This window comes from Recurvomyces mirabilis, assembly GCF_035927965.1.
Source record: "Recurvomyces mirabilis strain CCFEE 5264 chromosome Unknown scaffold_11, whole genome shotgun sequence".
NCBI lineage: Eukaryota > Fungi > Ascomycota > Dothideomycetes > Mycosphaerellales > Teratosphaeriaceae > Recurvomyces > Recurvomyces mirabilis.
In genome coordinates this window covers 1-26,847 of record NW_027041945.1, presented here as the reverse complement: position 1 = coordinate 26,847, position 26,847 = coordinate 1, and the positions used below count along the sequence as shown (strand labels likewise).

At 52.7% G+C, this 26,847-nt stretch overlaps 11 protein-coding genes across 11 annotated transcripts; 4 read left to right on the top strand and 7 right to left on the bottom strand.

Annotated features, from left to right (window-relative positions):
- Positions 1-594: 594 nt before the first annotated feature.
- On the bottom strand, positions 595-1,299 carry LTS14_004703 (uncharacterized protein; the record flags this gene model as incomplete). The annotated part of the gene is made up of 1 exon (XM_064837404.1): positions 595-1,299. The coding sequence occupies one exon, from the start codon at positions 1,297-1,299 to the stop codon at positions 595-597; it is 705 nt and encodes a 234-aa protein (XP_064694727.1).
- A 1,905-nt stretch (positions 1,300-3,204) lies between these two features.
- RNR1 (ribonucleotide-diphosphate reductase subunit rnr1) lies at positions 3,205-6,079 on the bottom strand (the record flags this gene model as incomplete). Its single annotated transcript, XM_064837403.1, has 3 exons — positions 3,205-5,796; positions 5,849-6,006; positions 6,061-6,079. The coding sequence occupies 3 exons, from the start codon at positions 6,077-6,079 to the stop codon at positions 3,205-3,207; spliced, it is 2,769 nt and encodes a 922-aa protein (XP_064694726.1).
- A 2,008-nt stretch (positions 6,080-8,087) lies between these two features.
- nrf1 (GTPase regulator Nrf1) lies at positions 8,088-8,526 on the bottom strand (the record flags this gene model as incomplete). Its single annotated transcript, XM_064837402.1, has 2 exons — positions 8,088-8,440; positions 8,493-8,526. The coding sequence occupies 2 exons, from the start codon at positions 8,524-8,526 to the stop codon at positions 8,088-8,090; spliced, it is 387 nt and encodes a 128-aa protein (XP_064694725.1).
- Positions 8,527-9,090: 564 nt separating this feature from the next.
- LTS14_004700 (uncharacterized protein) lies at positions 9,091-9,655 on the top strand (the record flags this gene model as incomplete). Its single annotated transcript, XM_064837401.1, has 2 exons — positions 9,091-9,102; positions 9,212-9,655. 2 exons carry the CDS (start codon positions 9,091-9,093, stop codon positions 9,653-9,655), a joined length of 456 nt encoding a protein of 151 aa, XP_064694724.1.
- A 2,470-nt stretch (positions 9,656-12,125) lies between these two features.
- On the top strand, positions 12,126-12,842 carry LTS14_004699 (uncharacterized protein; the record flags this gene model as incomplete). The annotated part of the gene is made up of 1 exon (XM_064837400.1): positions 12,126-12,842. The coding sequence occupies one exon, from the start codon at positions 12,126-12,128 to the stop codon at positions 12,840-12,842; it is 717 nt and encodes a 238-aa protein (XP_064694723.1).
- A 710-nt stretch (positions 12,843-13,552) lies between these two features.
- On the bottom strand, positions 13,553-14,029 carry LTS14_004698 (uncharacterized protein; the record flags this gene model as incomplete). The annotated part of the gene is made up of 2 exons (XM_064837399.1): positions 13,553-13,612; positions 13,664-14,029. The coding sequence occupies 2 exons, from the start codon at positions 14,027-14,029 to the stop codon at positions 13,553-13,555; spliced, it is 426 nt and encodes a 141-aa protein (XP_064694722.1).
- A 797-nt stretch (positions 14,030-14,826) lies between these two features.
- LTS14_004697 (uncharacterized protein) lies at positions 14,827-15,773 on the top strand (the record flags this gene model as incomplete). The annotated part of the gene is made up of 2 exons (XM_064837398.1): positions 14,827-14,931; positions 14,982-15,773. The coding sequence occupies 2 exons, from the start codon at positions 14,827-14,829 to the stop codon at positions 15,771-15,773; spliced, it is 897 nt and encodes a 298-aa protein (XP_064694721.1).
- A 172-nt stretch (positions 15,774-15,945) lies between these two features.
- LTS14_004696 (uncharacterized protein) lies at positions 15,946-18,672 on the bottom strand (the record flags this gene model as incomplete). The annotated part of the gene is made up of 3 exons (XM_064837397.1): positions 15,946-18,350; positions 18,406-18,523; positions 18,592-18,672. The coding sequence occupies 3 exons, from the start codon at positions 18,670-18,672 to the stop codon at positions 15,946-15,948; spliced, it is 2,604 nt and encodes an 867-aa protein (XP_064694720.1).
- Positions 18,673-19,666: 994 nt separating this feature from the next.
- LTS14_004695 (uncharacterized protein) lies at positions 19,667-21,705 on the bottom strand (the record flags this gene model as incomplete). Its single annotated transcript, XM_064837396.1, has 2 exons — positions 19,667-20,503; positions 20,566-21,705. The coding sequence occupies 2 exons, from the start codon at positions 21,703-21,705 to the stop codon at positions 19,667-19,669; spliced, it is 1,977 nt and encodes a 658-aa protein (XP_064694719.1).
- Positions 21,706-22,922: 1,217 nt separating this feature from the next.
- On the top strand, positions 22,923-24,385 carry LTS14_004694 (uncharacterized protein; the record flags this gene model as incomplete). The annotated part of the gene is made up of 2 exons (XM_064837395.1): positions 22,923-23,171; positions 23,219-24,385. 2 exons carry the CDS (start codon positions 22,923-22,925, stop codon positions 24,383-24,385), a joined length of 1,416 nt encoding a protein of 471 aa, XP_064694718.1.
- A 650-nt stretch (positions 24,386-25,035) lies between these two features.
- On the bottom strand, positions 25,036-26,558 carry LTS14_004693 (uncharacterized protein; the record flags this gene model as incomplete). The annotated part of the gene is made up of 2 exons (XM_064837394.1): positions 25,036-25,641; positions 25,698-26,558. The coding sequence occupies 2 exons, from the start codon at positions 26,556-26,558 to the stop codon at positions 25,036-25,038; spliced, it is 1,467 nt and encodes a 488-aa protein (XP_064694717.1).
- Positions 26,559-26,847: the final 289 nt, after the last annotated feature.

Sequence of the window (26,847 nt, the reverse complement as noted above, 5' to 3'; positions counted from 1 at the left end):
TGATGTCCACATTGTCTTGCTGAACTCGATACTGTGGTGTGATTGAAGGACTGTCTGATTTGAGCACATGCAGCCTGCTGACGGTCTGTACTCAGTATATTTATTCATGGGCCATCGCAATGCCAAGGGAGCAATGATCGCAGCTTAAACCCTGCGTCCGTTCGATGCAAGTCGAAGTCAATTGCACAACAAGCTTTCGCATGAAAGGCAATCTCGTTGATCGGTATAGTAATCTGAAGCTATAATGATAATAATATATGGTGTCCATGCCTCACGTGCCCCTTCGACTACGTGCTGGCGTCCATCACAGTCTACAGTGTCCAACGAGGGTATCGACCTCCGATGTCATGTCGAGCACTGCTGGTAAACTGGGTGGACAGTGCTGTCGTATGGTAGGAGGTGAGTTGGCAATACTACCAGCTGTCCTCGTCCCTTGCTCGGATGCAAATGTCCTCCGTGACACACAAAAGACCCACAGGCTACGCTAGCAGTGCAGCCCCAGATAATCGTCGGCGTCGGTCGGAAGCCGTGGCGTGGCGACTGATCAAACATGTTGCGAACCGCCACGACCGGGGTCCTAAAAGCAGCACTCCCTCACTTAATCCTCGAATCCAATGCCAACCTCTCCGGAACCCTCAAATCCACCACCCCCTCCACCAACCGCCTAAACCCCAAAATCTCCCCCATCCCCATCTCCACCAATTTCGAGTTCGCCCCATCCTCCACCCTCACCGTAACCTCAAAAAGATACGCCCCGGAGGAATCCACAACCCGACACTCCCTCACCTCCGGCACCGGAGCATCCAACGGCTCCAACGCCCCAGTTCCATCAGGTACGGTCAAGATCCGGGAGATGCGGATGATGAGGTTATTGTGGATGAAGCGGTGGCCGGGGGACGCGAGGAATTGATTGCAGTATTTTGTTTTGTTACCGGTTGTTTGCCTGAAGGCCTCGAGATCTTGGTCTGAAAGTAGGCGTTCTGTGATGGTTCGACTTATTACGTTCGTGATGCCGGCTTGAGGTACTTCCTCCGTGCGAAGAGTCCAGGGAGTCTTATCGCCATCGTTCTGGACGTCTCGGATCAATTTGACGTAGGTGGATTTCTGAGGTTTGACCTGGGTTTGACGGTTCGCTTGGGCCTTTTTGGCGGCGCCGGTCAGGGTGGCGGGGGGTTGGATGTAGAGGAGTGTTTGCTCCAGGGTTGGGGTGGGACGGGAGGCGGTTATGCCGGCGAGGATCTGGAGGACTTGAGCGTGCCGGGTTGGGGGGATATGGGAGTAGAGGATTAGTTCTTGCATTTTTGCTCTGGATTGGCTCTTGGGTTCGTGCTCTACGATAGTTGCAGATTTCCGTTCTTGTAGGCTGTGTCGGTCCTTCAGATTCTGCTGATGAGATGGAGTTTATATCATCAAGATCCGTGTTCATGTCAACGTTGTTAATCCGGATCACTCATCGGCCTCACCACCTAGTCCTTCCACCACTCTCGTTGCAGTCTTTCATCGATGCATGTGACAAATTGTGCGACCTCTTAACATGATCTCGAGCCCTCTTCGAACATTAGGTTGTGCATGTTGGTATTAATTGTGATTGAGGTGAATGGACACTGCATGTATCTGATCTAATCCCCGTATGTCAACGCTAGCGCCAGCCCCCAGCTTCCGAGCTATCAACGCCAAGCTCTGGACAACATAATTCCTACTCATTTGCATAACCTCTCTATATCTACCCAGCTCCCAAATCATACTCACCTTCTTGATCGATCTACGGTATAGCCCTCAGGCGATCTCAGCAAGAAGGATCAAGCAGCCGCACCCATGCAAGCGACACGAGCTCTGCGGCAGGGCCGAACACCATTGATAAAGTTCCTGGGCAAGCGACATACACCTAAGCGTACGACTGCATCGACGGCTCTCACCTACAATGAATGTAGATACTAACATGCCATAACCCAGAAATCGACCACACCCCCCACGCCCACCCCGCCTCCCCAACAGAAAGACTCCCAGAATCCTTCGCTTCCTACCGCGACCGCGTAACCTCCCACGGCCCTCTCGGCGGCCGCGAACAGAGCAGTAGCAGCAGCAGCAATTCCCAATCCTCCTCCCAGTCCACCTCCTCCAACCGACAACCTGCTCCTCCTGGATCTGGAGGAGCAGCGCAGACATCGAGTCCGTACGGTGCGATAGGAGGGCATTCAGGCCGGGAATTGGGGAGTGTGAAGCCCAAGCAGGGGGAGTTCTGGGATAGGAGTGAGTTGCCGCGACGCTTTCACAGGACGCGGTGGACGGAGGCGGAGATGGAGGCGATTGAGAGTGGGGGCGCTAGTGTGGTTTCGTGAGGATGAGAGTGGGAGTAGAAGTGGGAATGATGATGTTGTAAGTTTTGTATATATTGAGCGTATCGTTTAAGCTTACCGCAACGACGAGACACTGATTATGTCCGCTCCACCGTACTACACTCCCTGCCAGCTTGGAAGCATCTTACTGCGATCCTTCAGGCTGTGTTTTCTGGCTGTCTTTTCTGGCTGGGTGCTTGCTTCTGACAAGCAGGTGAAGCGGGCAAGCTGCTGAATTTGTTGCTTCGAGTTGATTTCGTTTCAGTGCTCCACGATGGTATAGTAGAGACGACTGCTCAACACGATTCACAGATTCTGGCCGAGCAATGGCTCCTCTTTGGCCTATAACATAAGCGACTTTACCATTCAACAATGTCCCTCCGTTTCAGAGAACAGTGTTTCTATTTTATACACCTTGAACTATAATACTTGCTCCGCTTCTTGAATTCTGTCACTTCTTCATCGCCTGGCATGCAGTGAGCCGGGAGGCGAGTTTCAAGAGTGCCATATCGAGGCGGTATCTTCGACGACCCTCCTAAGTACGACGTAAGCATGTACTTGATGAGAGCGCCCGTCAGGCCACTGTGTCATCTTTGGCTGAGAATATGCACTTTGTGGGAGCGAACCATTGAACGAGCGATATGGCAAGCCTCATATTTACAATGGTATTTAGAAATAATAGGGCTGATTGCGATTGTTCATTTCACTCTATGCAATACACGATCAACGGTACAAATAGCTAGCATTATTCCCACAATCCCTCGCAGCATCGCAATTCTAGCCAAGTCCAGTAGCATATCCCATATGGTATCCATTCGTAACGCCTTGTCATGCAACAAAAGAGTGATAAAGCATATTCATTCCTCCATCAACCACTACACATAACACAAGACTCAGGGTTCTCAATACTGCAGGCCAGCACGGCCTCAGCATAGATATCGCCCTCGCGACCTTCACTAGCATCCTTGTCGTCCTCAGCCTGCTTGGCCTTCTTCTCTACATCTTCCTCTTCAGGAAGTGCAGGCGCAGGTAGGTCCTCGCCCTTGGGTGTGGCGCCGTTTGTGCCATCCAGAGCCAAGACTTCGGGCGATTCGCCTTCGTCGATATCTGCCTGGAAGGGTGGGTTGACGACCGCAGATGATGAGCGCTCAAGCTTCCGTGCCTGGCGTTCTGGCTGTGGGGGAGGAGTAGTAGCTGGCGTAACGACATCCTTGGGTATGCCGTTACCGATGGACTTGGCCTCGAACATTGGGCGTGGCACAGGCGTGCCTTGTGGTTGAGGAGACGCAACAGCCTGATATGCACCAGAAACGTTCCGCTTCTTAGCGCCGAGAGCTTTCGCTACGTTCGTGTCAACAACCTTCAGCTTCTCCTGGTCGACAGTGAACTGGATGGGTGCAGAAGCCGCCATGGTACGGAGATAGTACATGCCGGTCTTCAAACCTAGCTTCCAGCCAGTGAAGTGCATGCTAGTAATCTTGCCCATGGTAGGCTCCTTCATATGGATGTTCAGCGACTGAGACTGATCGATGAAGGCACCGCGATCCGCAGCCATCTGCACAATGTGACGCTGGCTGATCTCCCAGACGGTTTTGTAGAGAGCCTTGAGGTCATCTGGAATGTTCGGAATTCGCTGGATGGAACCGCTGTCGGCGATGATGCGGTTCTTCATGTTGTCGGACCAGAGACCACGGTCGACCAAGTCCTTGAGCAACCATGGGTTGACAACCTGAAACTCGCCAGCAAGTACACGACGAGAGTAGATGTTGCTCGTGTATGGCTCGAAGCACTCGTTGAAGCCCATGATCTGCGAGGTCGACGCGGTTGGCATGGGCGCAACAAGAAGCGAGTTGCGTACACCGTGCTGTGCGATCTTGGCTTTGAGTGACTCCCAGTCCCAGAGGTCTGTAGGTGTCACGCCCCACATGTCGTACTGAAGCTCGCCTTGCGAGACAGGAGAGCCTTGATATGTCTCGTAAGGACCAAGCTCAGCAGCGAGCTCGCACGAGGACTCAAGCGCAGCATGGTAGATAGTCTCGAAGATCTGAATGTTGAGTTGACGAGCCTTAGGAGAGTCGAAAGGCATGCGCAGAGCCAAGAAGGCATCAGCAAGACCGTTGACGCCAAGACCGATAGGCCTGTGTCGGAAGTTGCTATTGCGTGCCTCGACCACTGGGTAGTGGTTAAGGTTGATGATCTTGTTCAAGTTCTTGGTGACGACCTTGACCACCTCGTGAAGCTTCGCGAAGTCGTATTTCTCATTGGCGATGTCAACATATGTCGGCAAAGCCAGTGAGGCAAGATTGCACACGGCGACCTCATCTGGAGCAGAGTATTCCATGATCTCCGTGCAGAGATTGGAGCTGCGGATGGTACCAAGATTCTTCTGATTGCTCTTGCGGTTCGCAGCATCCTTGTAGCACATGAAAGGATTGCCAGTCTCGGTCTGAGCCTCAAGGATAGCATACCACAGCTTTTGTGCACGGATGGTGTCGCGACCGCGGCCTTCAGCCTCGTACTTCTCGTAAAGTGCCTCGAACTCATCACCATAGACATCTCCGAGGCCAGGGCACTCGTTCGGACACATGAGCGTCCAGGTGCTGTTCTGCTCGACTCGCTTCATGAACAGATCTGGGATCCAAAGAGCGTAGAAGAGATCACGGGCACGCACTTCCTCCTTGCCGTGGTTCTTGCGCAGATCAAGGAAGGAGAAGACATCCGCGTGCCATGGCTCAAGATAGATGGCGAAAGCACCTGGGCGCTTGTTGCCACCTTGATCGACGTATCGTGCCGTATTGTTATAGACACGGAGCATGGGAACAAGACCATTTGATGTGCCGTTCGTGCCGCCAATGTAGGAGCCAGTAGCACGAATGTTGTGGACATTGAGTCCGATGCCGCCCGCGTTCTTTGAGATCATAGCACAGGTCTTGAGGGTGTCGTAGATGCCATCAATGCTATCATCCTTCATAGCTACCAAGAAGCATGATGCGAGCTGTGCGGATGGTGTGCCAGCCATGAACAGTGTGGGCGAGGCATGTGTGAAGTACTTGTTGGACATGAGGTTGTATGTCTCCAAAGCAGCCTCGATATCATCGCCGTGGATTCCGACAGCGACACGCATTATCATGTGCTGCGGTCTCTCGGCGACCTTGCCATCGATGCGGAGGAGATATGAGCGCTCCAGCGTCTTGAAGCCGAAGTATTGGTAGTTGAAGTCACGGTCGTAGACGATGGCGCTGTTAAGTTCATCGGCGTGTTCCATGACTGTCTTGTATGTCTGCTCCGAGATCATCGGTGCTGGCTTTCTCGTCTTGGGATTGACATATCTGTACAGGTCCTCGACCACAGCGGACCACTGCTTCTTCGTCTGTTTGTGCAAGTTGGAGACTGCAACGCGGGCGGCGAGAATGGCGTAGTCTGGGTGGGTGGTGGTCATGTATGCCGCAGTCTCGGCGGCCTGAAGACGAAGTCAGTAGGTGGCGGCTAAGTATACAAGCGTAGTTACTCACCAAGTCGTCGAGCTGAATGGTTGTCACGCCCTGGTAGACACCAGAGATGACCTTCATGGTGATTGCAGCCGGGTCGACATGGTCTGGATCGAGGCCATAACATAACCTCGACACACGGGCTGTGATCTTGTCGAATTGCACCCGCTCCTTGCGGCCATCTTGGTCTCGTGTCAGCTAATCTTTACTATGAGGCACATCTTGAGATTACATACCACGCTTGAAGACATACATCTTCGACAGCGGCGGCGAGGTCTGTCCCTCGTGCTTGGAAGATTTGGTATGAAATGATCAAGAAGTGCCTTTGCCTCCCACAATTACAGCTCTTCAAGCAGTATCTGGTAAATGGGAAGTGGAGCGTGGTGATGTCGATGTGAGAGCACAATGCAATGCGGCCTGCAGGAAGATATAGTCGACTGGTGGCTAGGCGGGATGTTTAGAAAGTGGTCGCGTTGCTGGCGCGTTTTCGCGTATCAAGCGCGACCATCGCCTGAACGTCACCCCGCACGTGCCACTGCTCAGAAATCGGCAAATTTCATGTCTCGCACTTCGTTCCATCCACAAACATGAGGTATGGAAGCATATCAGTCCTAGCCATCGAGCACTTATGACATACGCGTATTACTTCTGTGAGAGTGGCTTGTGGCGAGGCAGTAGGAACAAGCAAACGTCGCTCTGCCTGCCGAAATCCTGAATCAGTATGCATCTCTGTTCACCACCATCTGCTCACCTTCAGGACGGCAAAGACGATGACGAGCATTTCCTCTTGAGTAGTCCATGGCTCTTTCGAAGACTCGGCGGCCTCGATCTTATCACAGCCACGAGTTCAAAAAGTGTAGCCAAGAAAGAATCCCATACGGTCTGCCAAGACCCATCTCACTCGTGTTGCAGTGCCCGAGCTATGCTATGAGGACTTTGCGTCTAAATGTTGAGAAACACTATGCAGTATCTCTGACCTGTCCAGAGGCCAATGATCTTCGCCACCCAGTTTGTCGGCGATGATATTAGGACAATCATCCAGAGGGATTTCACCATGCTTCGCATATTGCGCAGAGCATTAGCATGTATTCAGACAGGAGCAGCTGCGACGGAGCGTAGACGACAAAGGTAGTGGGGTATGTATATATCTCCTCTGCGACTACCTGCACGCTCTTGGCCCTGTCTTAGCTGCTGGTGATAAATCCACTGCCTCGCAGATTATTCTTGACCACTCTATCTTAAGCTGACTTCACACGAACGAGTCAAATCGACACCTTCTAGGGTCAAGAGCCATGATAATCTGCGCAATCGGACCAATTACCCCGTCAGTGCTTAGCTGATGTGGCAGATATGCCAAATTGGCGGACACTGGGCTACCATGTTCCTTCGCCTCGTAAGTGAATGAGTGCCTTCCTCTTCTGCTCTAGAATTTGCATGGTACCGCACACTTCCAATGTGATGATTTCGGGACTTTACATCCAAAGCACCTTTCTGCTCAGGCACCAACTCACAGTTACACCATCGCCTTCAACATACCCCTTGAGACTATCCACACAGACATTCAACGAAGTACTGCCCTCTCATCTCGCCAGGCAGCGCTGATACTTACGACCACGTCCACCCTCGCTACTATCACCGTTCCGGAGTCGATATATGATGGTGTCATGTCTGGCCGGGTAGACGAAGAAGAGAATGAGGACGAGGGTTAGGATGAGGCTCTGAGGATGAACCTGTGCACCAAGATGACGGCGGCTACTAAGCAAATGAATCCGAAGTACTTGCGAAGTAAGTGAATGCAAGCCACTCGGGGATGATATACTGTAGCTCACACCAATGAGGGAGTGGAAGTCAGTAGAGCACGCCGCTTCTGTAAGACATCTCGGATTATCTGCTTCCAGCTTGCATTCATTCCCCAATTTGGCCAGACCTCCTGTTAGCAAGCGTGTGTGCAGACACTGCAGCCGACTCGGTTCTGCAGTATGCAGTCTCTACCTGCAATGTCCAATGAGTAATTTCAAAGAGGCCATGTGTAACATATCTAGACTCAACTTGTCACTATACGGCATGCACAAACGTACCGCCCATGTACAAAAGTCGCATTGGTGTGCCAACACTTTCCAAAGGCTTCGTAGTAGACCTCCAACCCTTTAGCCATGAGTTTTTTCATCTTACACATCTCCATCGCCCCACTCTCTGGTTCCTCTTCACCCTACAGAGAGCAACCACATCGATCCCTCCTCATCCACCCATCCATACCCAAAATTTACCTATGATCCCCACCAGCCCCAGTAAACCTCAGAACAAAATTGACCACAATCGCCGCCAACAACGCCACAGCCAACACCGTCGGCCCAAACCTATCGTCAAACCCTCCCTGCCCTCGCATCCGAATACTCTTCGCCCTCCAATGGAAAGTCACGAGCGCATAGAGCATAGCCGCCAACGCCACGAGGGTGAAGAGTCCAGCGCTGATCTGGCCCACGCGGTCGCCGAAGTTGAGGAGGCCAACGGCGAGGCCGCCGAGGATGACGGTGAAGTTTAGCCAGGAGAGGAACGTGCGTTCGTTTGCGAAGAAGACTTTCGGTTCGACGCGGACGGGGAGGGCGATGCGTTTGCCTATTAGCAATATTGTTAGCTTTGTAGGATTAGCAGAGTGTATGGTGCATACCCGGTGCAGTTTGGAGGAGAGGTTGGCTGGACATATTGGCTCTCGAGATCCCAATGGGAGGGTACTTCTAATGATATGCCGAGGTGGAAGCTGGTAATGTTGTATCTCGTCCCTTCCTGTGAGATATCTTCTTGAGCCTCTTGTACGTATATGATCGTGCCTCACAGTCCTTCAAGCAACCTCAATGGCAGACGACGAGTGTGAGAAGTGCTCGTGCCCACAGAAAAGCTCGCCGGCGAAGCTTTGGCCCAAAAAGCACAAGCAAGCCAGCTGCAGTCAGAAACGCTCTCCCCGCCTTCGTCACGTTTCACATGCTCTGTTCTCGTTGGCTCGGTTACGACCGTCGCTTCGTGCCGATGCACAGCTTGACTCGTGACGGGCATGAAGTCGCCCCACTTTGGGAATGCCTTGCATTTCAAGCGTGTTTTGGGGTGAACGTGTGTTTGGGCTCTCGTGCTGCAACAGACATCTAATCACGGTCCTTCGTCGTTACACGTCAACAGCGCGAGAGGGAAGCAAGTGCAAGATAGGATCTAACACGAGCAAGGAGATCCTTCCACGATATCACTACTACCATCGCCTCAAACACCGCAGTGCAATGGCAAACTCTGTATGTTCTCCAAAATCGTCCGTTTTGCCAGAAAGCCTCCAGGCCGGACTGGTCGATACTACATCTTTTGCTCGGACTAGCGGAGAGATGATATACTAACATCGTACAGCCCATTCCAGCCAACCGCCTCAAACAAATAGCCAACGACGCCTGCGACTCCGCCCTCAGTACCGCCTCGCACTACGACCACGCCTCAACCCAAACCTGGAACAACCAGATCATTAACTCCATCCTCAAAGCCGTCATCTCCGAGTCCACGACGACCTCCTCCGACACCACCAGCAGTGCAGAGCCGCCGCAGTTCCAGTCACCACGATACAAGTTCTGCGTCAACAGCACCATCATCCAGCACCTTTCTGATCCGCGACCGAGCGGGAGTGAAGGTGAGGCGGAGGTCGCCGTAGGCAATGGGAAGGTTGGACGGAGGGGGATGCATAGTGCGAGTGGGGCTTTCTGGAATAATGAGAAGGATGGGATGTGGTCGCACAAGTACGAGGGTGGAGAGGGCAAGGGCATGGATATCGTGGTCAGCGTGATGTGGATCGCTGTATGACACCGCTGAGAGAGCAGGAGGGACTCGCCCAGCACAAAAACATTTGGCGACAATGGCAAGAGCGCGTCCTGGGTTACAAGCGATCAGGCCTAGAGAAAATCGCCAGATGGTCACGCGCTTGCCCACCCGACTTCCGATTATTGGCTACACCTCCGTAATGTTATCGAGACGCGTTCGAAGCGATAGCGTGCATGCTTGGATAAACGTGTGAATAGAATCTTTATGAAGCGCGTATGTATACCCTGTACAAGAAGAAACTCACGCTGAAGAGAGGCCTCGCACCACAAAGACAGATCCGAAACAAAGACACAACTAAACTTTGATGGCAGAGCATTCCTTGTTTCTACTTGCAGCAATGTTCACCTGGAAGAATAAGTCGAAGGATTCCTGCCTCGATCGTTTGAAGCTGGGCACAGCTGGAACCCTCATTAACGTGTCGTGCTGCAAGCGTAGAGCTAAGGCGTCCAGGGCAATGATCTTACGACTCACTGGAATACGGGTGCTGCCTTGTTCAAGGCAGAAGTCCATCAGCAACGAAGCATGTACTTCTAGTGCAGACCGGTACCTGCTAGATCCCCTCTCGGCATTTCCATCAGGCGATGTCGACACCAAAATCTGGCAGAAGTCGTCAGCTATACTTGCCCAATCGCCTCGACAACCCGATCGGTCGTACTACTCTGACCCTCCATTCATCGACGTGCAGGATCCGCGACCCCACACGAATCACCGGAGGGTATATTAACATTTCACAAGTCTTCTTCATCGAGCTGGCAGGCCTTCAAGCGTGGAGATCGAAGAAAGACCACCTTCTCCATGGTCAGTCGAGGTCATTCAGGCGTGCATGAGATCAATATTAGACGGGACAACACGCAATCCGGCTTCAGCATCAGACCGTTCAGTTGGTCCACCTGGTTTCAGACAATGTTCGCCTGACGAGCTTGGTATCGCTGTGTCGATCAAAGTGTCATATGTGCCGGATGGCCATGCCTAAGGGATGCTACCCATCGCTGCCAGTGTATTGCCCCATGAGTCGCCAGGGAGAGGCGAGATGCAGTTGTAGCCTTATTATGGTTGCGCTGCTTCGATACACGACGATCCCACTGGCGCTGCGCCCCGATGAGCGCGACGGATGCCGTCGAGGTGCTCCAAGACTACCGCTGTGATTCGGGAAGATGATGGAAGTAGTTGAGGAGATTTGTCGCGTTTCAAGATAATCATATCAGATTGTACACTATACTCATCTCCTGACCGTAGACTGGCTTCTAGACCATGTGACTCCCGGTCGACACGTCACTCTCATGGAATAATGTACTTGCGACATGTATGTTATGCCTGAGATGATGCGCTCACGTTTGGGTTAATTGTGGAGGTCCGTGCGCCTCACATCTCACCTCACCGCCGTCAAGGCTGAAGATATTGCACAGCTCTTGCTTTCACCTGCATACGGTATGTCAAAACGCATCTATACAGCAGCCGTGAGTTCTGATCCAGATGATCTCCGGACCATGACGGTTCTCCGACACTGTTGATCTTTCGCAGATGAAGGCCCACCACCACGTGGACAGACTCCAGACTACGGCTTACCCAAGCACCTCTCTTAACAGGGATACGTCTCGGTATCTCGTGGGACTCTCCGATCTTCCATGTAGCTGGCGTTACTCACGAGCCTACGCGAGCTTTTCGCGTTGTCGAGATGCTTACTCTCGGCCTCTGGATAGCTGGACAATGGTCATCACAACAAACTGCGCCTCCAGATCAGGTAAAAAGTCAACAAAGCTTCTGTGCTGCACGCGATTTGGCGTGTCGCAAAGGACCGTCTCGCCGCTGGAGAGGATGCTACGTCTGATATTGAGCATGCTGAAGTGGCATTAGTCTGCCCAAAGGCTGCAATGCCATATAGCTCCCGAATTGCACTGGAACGGCGTCTCTTGGGAGCTCTTCGTCTCGACAGACAAGCTTGGAACCCCATCTTGCCTTGGTGGAGTCGTTGTCGAAGCTAGGAACTCGATAGAAGCTTTCGGCCTCGTTCACCTGTTGATGAGGTGCCATTACGATTACCAGCTCGTGAGTAGAATCGTCTAGAGTAGGTTCGCACAGTATGAATATCGTAACCTCGCTGCGATCTCTTGCTCTCTCTCTCTCTTTACAACACAAAATTTATCGTACTGTATGCGGACGCTTTTGAAGCCTACAGACGCAACACATATCTTGACCACATTTCATGCTTAACAGCACTACATTATCACAAGACAAGAATATCACCGCTGAACGACCTCACACATCATCGTTCTCAAGTCAACGCACGATGACTTCTTTAGGCACATCTCGTGCGGCTACCAGCAGCAACTGGAGATCGCGCCGAATGCCCAGCCCGTCAGCTCAGACGACATGTGTAGTATCGACTTCACCGTCTGCAGGACCGACGCTTGACCAAGCTCGAGTCGGTCTGATTGCCTTCTTGAACTTCAGCATGGTTCCAAAAGACTCCGAATTCTGGAAGTGGGACATCCATCCGGGTTCCGATCACCACCCAGTGTACATCGCAGCACTGTCCAAAGACAAGCGCACAGCAACCTGTCTCCAGACGACAAGCTTCAACGATCAGACGATCCAGGACAGGTTCCGGAGCCCCGAGAACACAAGTCGACGACGGTATCTGGCTATGCAACATGAAAACACCGTACCACATAGCGCAGACCCGGTACTCCAGATGACAACGGGCCAGAAGATGAAAAAGCAAAGTTACATTCATCTCGACCACTTCTTCAAGATTGAGACGCAATGCCTGGTCACCTTTGCCGACGGCAAGAAGTACCTCACCGAGGCTTCTGCAAGCATTGTTCAACAACGCTTGGCCGATTTCATCCAAGGCAAGATCACGATCAATCACGATGCCCTCATCCGATCATCGATAGCCGACCGTTACTACAAGCCAGAGGACCTCAACCTGCCATCCTCACCAGCAACACTACCAGCAGCAGTCGTAGCGACATCGCCAGCCAAGAAGACACTCAGACGCTCATTCGACCAAGCGTTTGAGCCCTCGACGTCTTCGACAGAGCCGGTGGAGCGGCAGATCAAAGCTGCTCGCCGGTCCCTGGCGCCTCGGATGGGACCGTTCCAGTCTTCTTCGAAGCTGCACAAGATGGAACAACCATGGCGTCGTATGGCTGCTGCTGTGCAATGAGTCGACTTTCACATCGAGACAAACATCACGGTCCGACTCAGACAAGTTCACGAAACGGTAGACACAAGTAAGGATCGGGAACCACAATCACATCAAGGTGGAACGGCAAAGACAAGAAGGGATCGAAGTTCGCAAGCACATCGTGGTATGGAGACAAGGCGGCGATGGAAAGGGTAGTTCAGGCTAGCTCTAAGGGATGTTGGAGGGCAGAAGGAGTTGAGGGGCCGTGTGCTTTCTCGTCGGTCGGTGAAGTTGGAGGATTAGAGCTGCCTTGGGCTCTGTGTCGCCATGGGGCCCACAGTTTATTTAAAACCATAAACTGTTGGCTGGGATCGCCGCACTGGTGTGTGGTGTGCCGTGCGGCGAGACCAGTCGACACCCCAAAAACTTGAAAATGGCAATGAAAATCAATTGAGGCACAAAAATCGGAGGGGATTACTGGGCGAGGATGGACGAGAGGTAATAGGGAGGACGAACCGACACAAGCAAAGTGGGTTGACACAGTGGCGACTGTGTGCAAGAGTGGGCATCAGTGTCCTTGACCGAGATGTCAGGGCGCTGGAGCCTTCTCAACGCCAGGCAGCACAAACCTTTGAGACTGAACTTGATCTGTTATCGTACAAGAATACATTACTATACACGCTCGCTACATGGGTATCATAACATGCTCGTTATCGAGCGTCCATTCTCAACCCTCTGACCATGGTTCTCTAATACACGCGGTGGCTGCCCTTGCCGTCGGTGCCGTGCATGCGGCGAGTGCCAGCTGCCTATCGTATTCGTCAGCAAACAATCCAGGCATACAAGAAAATAGATCTTACTTTAACACCAGTCTTCCCTGTCAAGCTACCCTTAAGCTTCATCATAGCACCACTGACCTTGTCACCCATACTAGGTTTTCGGTGGTGGTGTTGCAGAGGCGCAGCTGTAGTGCCTGTGGTACGGGTGTTGGCCGTGCGATGAGTGGCGTGGGTGTGGTTTGAGGTAGCCATTGGTCCTCGTCCGCCATGGCCGTGGTGACCGAGACCATTTGGGTGGGTAGTTGTCTTCTTGGTTCGGGTGTGGGCACCAGTAATGGGGTTCGTGTGCTCACTGGTCGTGACTTTCGCGTTGTTGTTGCGACGGCGAAGGCGAGACATGATGCCGCCTTCGTGGCCGGGAGCTGTGGTGGTGCGAGTACGGGCCATTGTGATTGATGAGCGTTGTTGTTGGAAGGGCTTGTTGGTAAGAAACGGGGCACTTCTTGCTTGGTTCGATAGAAGGTACAGGACGTGATGAAGATGGTGAAGGAGAGTCAACGCTTTCTCATATACTCACCTCTTAGCTATGTCGTAAGACAAGACTCTCGCTTACACGCGACACCTGATGTGCGTGTACATTGTAAACCTGCTATCTTGCTTGTTAAACGAATGATCTACCAACACGCGACTGCGCCGACGTCATAAGTTGACACGAAACAGGATGGCTGAAGCGAAGGAAGACCAGAATTAGGTTCCAGGAACAGAGATAGTAGGCAGTATCTCCCCAAATGAAGGACCATTTGAGACTGATTAAAGGCGTGCTTGTCCGTTTCGAATTTGTACAGTTCCTGGTGACCTCGATCGATCTTCGTGTGCCCCAAGTAGAGTAGAGCTCGGTAAACCGTTCGTGCCCAATCGTCTTGTTGTCGGGAGTCATTGTCCGACACTCCATCCACGAGGGCATGTTGCTGCTGAATGGGAGTATGTCAAGCCATATACCCAGATGATGTGGGAATCGCAGCAGGGAGAAAAGATTGGAGTAGAGGTTCGCTGCACAATAACCTCCGGCACGTCGTACAGCGGGAGCGGCCGCATCACAGTACGTCACCACAAACTATATATATACCACGATCTTATACACACATCTTGAGCACAAGCAGTGCTGCCAAAAGGGAAGGCAGCTTGACCTCACCCCCATAGAAGAAGCTGTGTATTACTGACTTCCTCCAGTCTGCACCATAACCATGGCAGGCGTGCTACCAAACCTCCCAGTCCTGATTCCAGGCATCCTTCCACCATCACGAGAGAATTGGGCGCTGTTGAGCTTTGCCTGGCAATTCTTCCCACTCGTACGTCTTCCAGATACCAGTCACAGACTCAAATACTAACAGACCACCAGTTCACAGCTGCCCAATGGCTCTCCGAGTTCTATCCACAAGGCAAAACTTCCATCGAAAGCAAATTCAATCTCCCAGGAAAATGGGCCTGGTTCCTGATGGAAATACCAGGCATGACGATGGTCCTGTACTGCATGTTTTCGATCCCGTCGACGGTCGGCTTCGCTACCCCACAAGCACTTCCCTGGGCCAACTGGACGATGGCCGGCGTCTACACAATCCACTACATCTACCGCGCCATCCTTTCGCCTCTAGTTCTCAACCCTAGCATGTCACCTATCCATCCTTTCGTTTTTATCTCCGCCTTCGCTTGGCAAATCATCAATGGCCTCTCGATAGGCGGATGGCTCGCTGGCTACGGTCCCACCACCATCTGGGACTGGTCAGGAAAACTCTACTACATCGAAGTCGGTCTCATCATCTGGGGCTGGTCCTTCCTAGGAAACATGTTCCACGACGACGACCTCCGCGAGATCCGCCGGAGTGCTCTTAAGCGCCAACAGCAAAAGGCTAAAGAGGAAGGGAAATCCATTGAAGGCGTGGACAAGCTCTACATGCTTCCTAAGAATGGTCTATTCCATTATGTCCTGTACCCCCACTACTTTTGTGAGTGGCTCGAGTGGGCCGGTTTCTGGATGGTTGGTGGATGGGATTGCGTACCAGCTAGAACGTTCCTGATCAACGAGATTTCGACCATGCTGCCGCGGGCACTACAGGGTAGACAGTGGTACATCAAGAAGTTCGGCAAGGAGAGAGTAGGGAATAGGAAGGCTGTCATCCCGGGTCTGCTATGAAGTCGCAGCAAATGCATGTGCTAGCATTTCTCTTACAATTTTATTCTCATGCTTTTGGCCTGGCCTTAAATAATGCTACGAACAGAATTTGTACTCATGCAGATATGATATCTTACAGTATACTTTCTTAGACCATTTTGGCGCTATGCATTATAAGCTCAATTACAACCCTTCACCCCTGCCCAGTGAGAAAGAAATCAAGCTCGCTCGGTCCGTTAGCATCACCGTTTCCCTCATTCTGTGCCAATTGTTCCAGCAAAGTCAGGAAAGGATCTTTATCTTGTGGATCAGTATGTGTGCTTTCTGCGCTCTGGCTGAAACCTCCTGGTGTCCGTTGCTCGAAGTTGTAGCCGTAATTGAAATTGTCTCTGCTCATGCAATTGTTGGCCTCATTGCTTAGGCTTCTTTGCAGAGGCATGGCGGGTGGCATAGGGCTGTAGTTGAAGGACGGGGAGAGAGCGCTTTGGGTGAACGTCGGGTTCTGGATTTGGTCATCTATGATTGCGTATTCGTTATTGTCATTTCGCGACGCGCCAGTCTGGTGACCGTTGTACTGTGGTGTGTCATCAGGTATATGTATTGGCTGGGATTGTGGCTGCTGGTGCTGCTGCCCTTTGGGCAAGAAGGACTCAGTCGAGACTCTTCGCTCGGCTGAGGCAGCACCGGCTCCGTTGCTCGAGACCGCCGGGTGAGGTATCGTTGCTGCGGTAGTACGCCGACGTTTCGCCTTCCTGTGCACGGTGGGCATTTGGTTCTGTGTCATATACTGTGTTGGAACCATGGGCTGTGTTTGTAACGATGCTGTCGTACTATTCATCCAGGCGTCTGCAGAGTTATACCCGTAGCCATTATAATTGCTGATGCTGTCCATAAGGACTGCAGGGTCAACATCTGTGAAGGAACAATGGGCACCATCGATATATGATCCAGGATATCGATCGAAGAAGTCTTCCATCTGGAATACTGGTGAAAATCTCGTCGGGCTTGTCGAGAGCGACTTCACAAGCTGCGAATGGCTCGAGTAGACTGTCTGTAGTGTCTCGCGCTGATGCTGCACACCCACCCAGGCGAAGCGCAACTCATGCAGCTGAGCCATCTCTCGGCTCAGAAAGTCGGCGCTGTGAGCAAATACGTCTCCTTCTCGGAGTGCCATATAATGTGCTCCATGGACATGAATGGTGCCCGCGGTGCAGATACAGTATCCGACAAATGAAGGCCAGTCCATTAGAGAGGTGCTTTGGCCGATCTCGACTAGCTCGGCGATAGCGTTGGCGTGCAAAAAGCAGAGGTTGGTTGCCTCGATTTGCCACGATTGATGCTGACCTGTGCCAGACAGCTCTGCCAGATCTACTGGCAAGAAAGGCCGGTACACAAGACAGTGGATCAGGTGGTAGATCAGCTTGCTAAGCACGAGAGTAGAAGTATCTGGTTGGCCGAACAAGGCTTCGATCGTTGTGAAAGCATCCTGCGTGTTGGCCGCCCAGTAGTCTAGGTCGGATCGGATCCTTGACAACGTCGACTGAGCATGCCATGGAAAGTGAGAGTCGCCTTTGACGCCTCCAGCAGCCAGATAGCGATTTGTGACTCCCAACACACGCGATATTTCTACTAGCATAGCACCACTTCCCTGACCTGCATTACCGACTCCCGCAGCGTACGGGAGGCTTGTGCCATTCGGAAAGTAGCTTCCATCGACCCAACCATGCGCTCCAGGAGGCAACCAAGCGGGTAATCGTAAGCATATCGACTCGTCCGAGATCAAGGACGGACGTTTCGATCCTGCTACGGTGAAATGGTCCATAAGATAGCAGGTCCAGAACAGCTTCCTCCTGCCTTCACGTTCTGACGGAGCAATGCGAAGCTGAGGCGGTAGCTCCCGATGCAGACTTAGTCCAAAGGCCATACTTACCGCATGCGTCAAGAGCATATAGCACTTCTTCCCTTTGCCGGACTGGTATGCCGCCATGGCCAGTAGTAACAAGGCCTGCAGATGCTCTATGCTTGGTTCGTCCACGTCAATGTCTGCCCGAGACTGCAACGCACATTCCTGACTATGCCTGTTTGCGGTGCTGAGATCCGCGTACAAGTGACTGCAATACCGGATCGATACTGCATGGATAGCTGACAGCAAGAAGTGAGGCAGGTTACCATCCCGTAACCGCTGTCTTGTGGCGGGTTCGTCCAAGACGTAGTACGGCTTGCCATGTACTCGAGCGAAGTAGGTGTCGATCAATGCATCTGTAGCAGGTAGCGCTTGTATGGGTTGTTGCACGTTGTGGTGAGTCCGGTGTTGCTGTATGATTTGCGGAGTCGCTTGCTGATTCACTTGCTGATGCGCCGGCTGCTCGTCCTGTAATAACTCGACTGCTCTGACTTGTATCGTTGCTTTCTCCTCGCCATTGCGGGCTGCCACCTTCCGCAACTGCTGCACCTGCTCATCTGGCTGCTCCTCATCAGTCTGACCATCCGCGGAATCAGGTTTCTTTTCATCCTTCAGTCGCTTCTCAAGGCCATTGACTCTTTTCAAGAGCGCCTCGAGCACATCGGTCTTCGGTCCACGCTTCTTCGGTATCGCGTCTATGATTGTCGATGTCAGCCGCGCGCAACTCCATCACTCTAAACCGGAACCTACCATAGATGCAAGCACAGTTGAAGACTTGGCATGCCTCACAGCTAGGTCGGATTCGATTGCATTTGATCTTGAGCTCGTCAGCTTCTACGACGCCATTGGCCGCCAGTTTTCCGTGGTGCTAACCTTTCGTTTGCGACAGCTTTTGCAGTTCATGGCTTCCTTGGGCTCGTTGCTTTGTCTTCTTACCGGCAGACGGTCAATGCCGATTTGGGGCCTGGACATCATGGAATATTGGTCGTTCGACGCAGCGATAGCTGTGGTCGCCATCATGGCATCGTCAATCGTCGACAGACGTGAGCACCCAGTACATGGCAGGCGATGGGTCTGCGGTGAGGTTTGCAGAAGACGGACGAAACTCTGGACGAACGGGCAGTGAGTCTGTACGCAACCACGAGATGCTACCAATAAACTTTGCTATGCAAACCCAGAGTTTGTGGAGCCGCAATCCTCATAATGTACCGCTGTACGTGCATTTCATTTAGACTCCCTAAGCTGCAGGCATCGCGAGCGGGGAGAGACAGTCTTGCGCAGGGTTGTTCGCGCCAGTAGCAATCGCGTGGCTGAAGCATGAGCCGAGGGGAATGGAAGCATGGAAAGCTCGGGTGATCGAGTGAAAGCTCACCGTCTGGACTTGTCTACATTTTGATTGCAACGGCTTGTGACACCGTCAGGCGGGCAGAATATGCAGTGCTCTTGGAAGGGTGTCGGTACCGCTGTCCTGCATTCCCCTGAGCTACTTACGTGCAGCCTATAGTGCCTGCAAGCTGAGCCGACGACTGACATGTAAGCCTGTTTCGTCTGTCCTTCGAGAAGGCCCGTCCAAGCGTGTCCAAGACTCATGATCCTCGTGGACCCTCGTGGGTTTTGACAGACCTAAGGCGGTTAGCCCGAGCAGGGCGATAACATTATCTGTGTGGGAAACTTGATCGCCTAAGTAATGATTCCGAAATGTAGCTTTTGGATGCACGAACTGTACCAGCAAGTGCCGTACTATGAGACGTTCACCAGAATAACTCCTCCCGATCAGGATTTGGCGAGTCACAATCACCAGGAATCTATCGATTGAGCCACAATAAAAGACAGGAGGAAAATTCGGGTCGCTTATGATACCAAACTCATCAATCTCGTACGTCCATCACGATATCCCTAGTCTGCCGCTCTGCACATCACACATTCTTGGCGCATTGATCATACATCAGCGCTGAAGGCCGAGTCATGGTACTGTGATCCCGTAACACTTCATCACGGCCTCAGCCCTGCATCAGTACAGGCTCCGCCCTGCTGCCAGCCTGACGAAATCGAACGGAACGTTCTGTCCGACCAGTAGGCGTAGCGTTTCAACCGTGGTCCACGCATTGATATCTGCAGTGCCATATGCCAGCCATCCCAAGGACTCAGCAGTTGCTACAGAATCGCCCTTACCACGCACACCATTTGAAAGGTCGACGAAGACTTTGCCGGCACGTTGCGCAGGTCGTCTGCCACTGTGACTGTAGTGCTTGATGAGTGGCGAGACGATGAAGGATTTGTCGGCCGGTAATGCAGATACTATGACGAACGGTTCATCTACTTTCTTCATATCCTCGACGCCCCGAAACTGTTGGATGTCTGTAGCGACCGAGTGCTTGGCCTGAAACCCGATGGTGTAGATCGGCCCGATATCCAGGCTCGTCAGAGCAAAGATAGCAGCGGATGCTTGCGACTCTTGACTAGCCAGGATAAGAGCAGCTTGTCCTGCGTATGCTGATGGCACGAAGTCGTTTGTCAGAGTTGCACGAATGCCTTTCCAAGTCGCATTATCGCCAACCAGCAGCTTTCCACCTGGCGTATTGTGAGCGACAACGGTATCTATCTGGCCAATGGCGGAAGCAGCATTCGACAGCCTGGGTAGATACGGTGCGTTTGCTGGTAAAGGCGGACTGATATGCGCACCGCCGAATGAGGGCCGGCTAATGAAACGCTCGATCGAACCTTGGGAGATGCGCTCGATGCAGAGCAATTGGTGCGGCAGACTGAGCTCATTGAGGCACTTCTCGAAAAAGACTGCTTGACCATTCTGGCGAACGTTACCGATCGCATAGATATCAAGTTTAGGAATCTAAGTAAGCTGTTGTCAGCGTTCCTGCTTTCGGTCTGTTCGACACAATGATGGACACGTACCTGACCCATTGAATGCAACATGCTGTTGATCTCAGCAGCACTCAATTGACCTGGCGCGGCCACCATGGGCAGCAATGGATGCGTGATCGGCGTGAATACCTTGTTTAGTGTCCGGGACAGCTGGCCTACAGGACCCATGTTCAGCCCGGAGAGTGGCGGATGCGAGTATGCTGTCTGAATTATGGATCGGAAGTACTCCAACTCATAGTTCTCCTCCGTGGTATTTACCAATGCTATCATTTTTACGACATCTCCATAGACAGCGCCTTGCTTGAAGAGTTGCTGTGCCTCCGCCGATGACCACTTGAAGCTGCCAGTAAAGTCGTGCCATGCAGAGATGATCTTGCTGCTGCCTTTCTCAGCTGCCAATTGGGACCTGATCTCGGTCGGCAGCCAGAGTTCCACGTCGACGTATTCACAACCCCACTGCATTGCCTTCCGAAGATACTGATAGAACAGCATAGGATCGTCCATTGGAAACCTGCCATTTTCCTTTGTGCACCGAGTAGTGAATATGATGGGAAGCTCGGTTCGTTGTCGCAAGAGCATCACCTGCTCTCCAACATATTTGATGCTTGGCACAGTGGCGTTTGAAGCATCTGCATCGGCGTCCTTCAGCAGATCAACACGTAATTCGACAGAGTCTGCACCCACAGATAAGATATCAAGGTTGGGCAAGGCAGCTCGGATATCGGGGAACGTCGTCGACAGCAACGTCGTCCTGGTCTTCTTTCGTAAGTCTTCGTGAGGCTTGATCTGACCGAGAACGAAACCGAGAAAACGAGCAAGATCGCGTCGATCGAATTGCTTCTGCAAATAAAGATACTCATAGTCACACCTTGATGTCACATCTTCGTCGCGGAGGTCGGCAGCATCAATGCAGTGTGTCGTGATGATGATTCGCTTAAGCTGACCAATGTGGGACACCTGAACAACTGCAGCATTCTCCAACCCGACCACGATATTCTCCGCATGTCCTTCAATCTTCTCGACCTTGTCGACCAATACGAACTTTTGTCCAATCACATCCGCTACAGTCTTGACGATGTCGTCTTGTCCCTTGTCATATAGCACGAGAAGCCGAGGAGTCTCGTTGTGAATGATCTCTTCGATCTTCATCACACCATTTCCTTTCGTCATGGCAGCAGGTCCAGGGTCAAATGCCTGACACCCTGCTGCCTATGAAGAATTGTTAATGAAATTGAGTCCGACCTGCACCTTTCGTCACCGGATCGAGATATCGTGTGCGCCGTGACCCAGGTGAGTGCAGGTGGAAGGTCGAACTTGCTGGGCTGTCGTCAACCACAGCATTGCCGTTCGAGTGGCCTTCAACGCTGTCGTCGACCTGACAGGCGCGTGTGCTACCGTGCTTTCGGTGTAGTTATGCCAGAAACGAAGGCGATAAGACGAAGCTCAACGTCGAAGAAGAAATACCCAGGCAGTGAGATCTGTAACATCTGCCTTATCCGGCTTCGGAATGTTAGAACTTCCCAATGGGCGATACAACCGTCGCATGTCGCATGCAGAAGCAACAAGGGCGCTGGCTTTAGGCTAGGCAAAGGTTTAGCCGTCCACACACAAGGTGGACCACCGGCCGATCATGTGCGGATTGGTGGATAAATGGTGCATGATGAGACGGCCTGCCGTAACGTTTGTCCGGAGGAGTGGCTAAACCTTACCACAGCCGTATGCGTGGTCATCAGAGACATCTGCACGGAATAATCGCAGCACCGGCAGAGCTGCACTTCGAGATCTGATATTACTGACGGTACCTGCGGAACTCGTAGCGGTGCGTGGCGCGAATTTCAATCTTCTTTCCAGCATACATGGCTACATATATGCGATCAGAAAGGACAATATCGTAGTACAGAGTTCGACATAGTGCAGAGGCAGGTTGCAATCGATCATCGGCATGTTCGGGTCCACATGCACGTTTCGTTCACCCTCCATCCGAAGATCCGATTGATAGGCTGAGTCTCGGGACATCTGTGCTGGCTTGAGACAATCCCTCTCCAAGACGGATGGGTCCTGCATTCGTACTCAGCTACGGCATATACTCTAGTCGAGGAAGTCGAGCCTCTGCTCTGTGCTACGATCTTGGAAAAGGACGCTAAATATACCGACCACAGTAGACCCCATCGTCTTCAGCAAACCGAGCTGTCCATCACCAATCAACAGGCAACGTGAACATGATTATATCTGATCTCCACGAAGCGAAGCGGATTCTTCCATGGAAGAGCTTCCTCGCCTCAACAACATGACATGGTGACAAGATGCCAAAAGCGGGAGGATCTCAGCTTTGCATATATAATCTCCCTCATGTAGACGGTCTTCGCGAACAGGTAGGCACCCTCGGTATGTTGACTATGGCTACCACCGCCATTGCACTACTCGCCATTGGCGCTACTGCTCAGTGGTGGGACAACTTCGATCCCACACAACATCTTGGTGGTAACAGTCCATACTTCTCTGGCCCGAACGTCTTTGGTATCTCGACCGACCCTCCGCCAGGTTGTTCCGTCGACCAGGCCGGCTTTCTCTCTCGTCATGGCTCTCGCTACCCTGATCCAGGTTCATACAACACCTGGGTGAATTTGGCAGCGAAGGTGGGTTCCATAAGCTTTTATGATCCGAGATGAGCTAATCAACACAGATACAAAATGCTTCCTTCAGTACCTGGGCTCCAGAGTTCCAGTTCCTCCAGTCGTGGAAATCAGCACTTCGCAACCCTGCACCGGAACTGTCCGAGCTCTCCCTAGGTGGCTACAAGGAGCTGTACGACATGGGCGTGGACTATCGCTGGCAGTATCCAGACTTTTACACCGAAAACACTCCATTCGTGCTTTGGGCCAATCGTTACCAGCAGTCCGTCTTTCGTGTCGTAGACTCAGCTCGACTGTTCGCCCGAGGCTACCTTGGCCCCAACGCCACTGTCGATGGTAGTGTCTACGTGCTTAACAACTCCGACCCGAGATCGATTGCCAACTCCTTAGCGGCTTCTGATCTTTGTGCCAATTACAACGACAACAGTGGTGGGGACAATGCCACGACCTGGGCCAACATCTATGTGCCTCCGATCGTCAAGCGTATCAACAGTCTGTTCCGTGGCAACCTGAATTTCACGGCGTCGGATGTGACGCAATTCCCCTACCTCTGCGGCTTTGAAACACAAATCACTGGCCGTCGCAGTCCATGGTGCGACGCCTTCACTCAGCAGGAAATCTTGGCGTATGAGTATTCTCAGGACATTCGCTACTGGTACGGCACAGGCCTTGGCACCAAGCTCGAGAAGAACTTGATGTTACCCTTCCTCACCGCGCTCGTCCAGCGCTTCGTTGACGGACCAAATGCCACATACCCGAATGGCAACGCCTCCACACCGTTCCACCCAAATCCACTCATCGCAACGTTCTCGAATGACGGACAAGTCAACCAGCTTGCTGCGGCCATCGGTGTGTTCGATCAAGAACCGCAGCTCCCAGCAACCTACATCCCGCAGAGTCGCATCTTCAAATCCAGCAACTTCGTCACTATGCGTGGGACCGTCAGCTTCGAGCGCCTGAACTGCGGATCGCGAGGTCTGTACATGCGTATCAAGCTCAATGATGAGGTCTATCCTGTCCCATACTGTCAGCAAGGTCCAGGACGAAGCTGCCCGCTGAATCAGTATCAGTCAATCATCGCATCGAAGACTAAGGCGGCGGGTGACTTTGAGGTCGCATGTGGCATTGCCAACACAAGCATTGTGCCCATTGGTCAAGATAAGACGACATTCTTGACTAATCTGAATCTGCCATTTGAGTACGTGGTCAAACCGTAGATGGGGTGATGACTATGGTGTACATACAGTACGTCGAGACCAGCTAGTATGGACCAATATAATGTCAATGTATAAACCTACAATACAGGCTCGCTACGGAGGTTTTGAAAAGCGTTAAGTGTCATGATGGCTGACCTTGACCTGGCGGGGTGGAGAGCGCAGCAACGAACGAAGACTCGATATGCAGTGCGGACAGGACTTAGCATTACAAACAGCTACAGCTACACACGACAAAGCGATACAGTAATACGGCATCTTCCCAGCCCAGCCGGTACCAGATGCGTGATCTCTAATCCTGCCTGCCAGCCAACCTGCCGCCGCCACCAACCCCAGCCAGAGAAGCACGACGAGCTCGGATCTAGCCAAGCCCGTCGACTTGCTGGGAATGCATCCCCGCCAGAAAGACCACACAAAGAGAAGAAAATAGCAAATATCGAATCCAATAACGCAACAAGAATATGCTCGCAAGCCGGTAAAACTGGAGCCCGCCCGGACTTGCGTGGGAGTATCACTCGCTGAATGCCACAATGGAGGTAGAGCGCTTTTTTGTACAAGCATGCAGGTAGGTGTGCGTTGGTACGCTGCGTTCGTTATTTCGTGAGTATTGTGGCTGATTTATTGTCCTTTTAACTCAAGTTGTCGTGACGCGCTTACATCCAGTAGCTGGAGGGCTTGGACCAGGCGGGCAGAGTGCCGGTGGCGCTCGATGAGGCGCTCACGCTGGATGAGGAGCTGGAAGCGCTGACTGGTGCGACGACCGAGGTCGATGAGCTGGACGATGCTGATGCGGAGGCACCAGTAGGCTTGGGCTTGTGGATTGTCACGAAGCCGGTGCTTAGGCAGGTGCTGGATGCCGAGCCGCTGTTGGAGGCTGGGCCGCCAGTTGGGTAGTATGGGGCAGAGCTCGACTGGATGGGCGACACGACAGCGCCAGTGGAGGATGTGCCAGCAGTGACGGTAATGGTCTCCTTTTCGGTGATGGTGACGGTGGAGCCAGGAGCGCAGCCAGATCCGGAACCAGCACTCCCAGATGGATAGAGAGCATTGCTAGCACCGTATGCGCCAGTCGCAGAAGCAGCGCCAGAGCCAGTGCCGCTGGAGACTGGGAAGACAGTAATGTAGTTGGTCACAGTCGAAGTGGAGTGGATGGTCTGGGTGTTGGTCGAGGCACCAGCAGAAGCAGAGCCAGAAGCAGACGCGCCACCAGTTGGGCCAGCGACAGATGCGCTGGACGAGGCACGGGTCATGTAGATGGTCTGGAAGTCAAGTTAGCGTGATTCATGCGCTTCGATTTGTTCTATCGAAGTCTTACCGAGGTGAGGTACTTGGTCGAGGTGGAGTGGAGCGTGGTGGTAACAACGGACGCACTCGTGCCGGAACCAAGAGTGTATGTCAAGGTGGTGTTGCTGACAATAGTAGAAGCAGAGGTGGCGGTAGAGCTGCTGATCGGGTAAGGTGCAACTGGGCTGCTACCAGAGCTGGTGCTGGTTGGTCCCCATGGGTGTGCACCGTAGCCAGATGGGACGTTTCCTGCGCTGGAAGAAGGACCAGTGCCGACGGGAGCGACCGGAGACGAACCAGATGAGTAGCTGGACGATGAGGTGGAGGAGGCAGAGCTGGAAGAAGCGCTGGACGAGACGGGGCTCGCGCTGGATGCGGAATAGCCAGTGGGCGCGAACGAGTAAGCAGATGAAGTGTATGGGATCGTGGCGGAGTAAGATCCAGTCGGGCTGGCATAACCAGACGGCGCCGGGGCAGAGCTGGAGGAAGAGCCAGAGACTGGTGCCACTGGCGAGGAGTTGCTGCTGGAGCTCGATGCAGTAGAACTGGCGCTGCTTGAGGCGCTGGTCGTGCTTGGTGCAAAGCTGAAGCTGGTGCTCGAGTATGCGACAGGTGCGACAGGCGAAGATGCTGTCGCAGAGTAGCTGGACAGGATGGCGGAGTGAGCAGAGCTGGCCTGCTCAATTGGGCAGACAGTCGTGGCAACTGAGACAGTGTCGGTAACGGTGACCACGCTCTGGCTCTCTGGGCGCGACGGGCAGTCGGTCACTTCTGGTGCGCAGCTGGTGATCGTGTACGTCGTGGTGTCCATAACGGTCAATGTCGTCAACGTTCCATTGTATCCTCGGCGCTCGACGACCTTGGCACTGGCCACCGCGGCGAGGCCCGCCATTGCGAGCTTGTTGAAGGTCTGCATCGTTCTTGATCTTGATCGAATTTGTTTTATCGTAGTGACTGATTGATGTTGCTGCTATTTGTTGGATACGTGTGTGGTTTTTGGACGGTACTGCTCGGAATCAATCCGTTTCAAAAAGCTAACGAACGCGCGACTGAATGAGTGACTGTGGTGGTTGTGTGAAAGAGTGTGGGTGTCTGCAAAGAGACAAAGAGTGTAGCGAACGACTTTGAGAAGGAGCGTCGTTTGCGTCGGCGTCGCAGATTGATTGAAACTGTGATGAAGG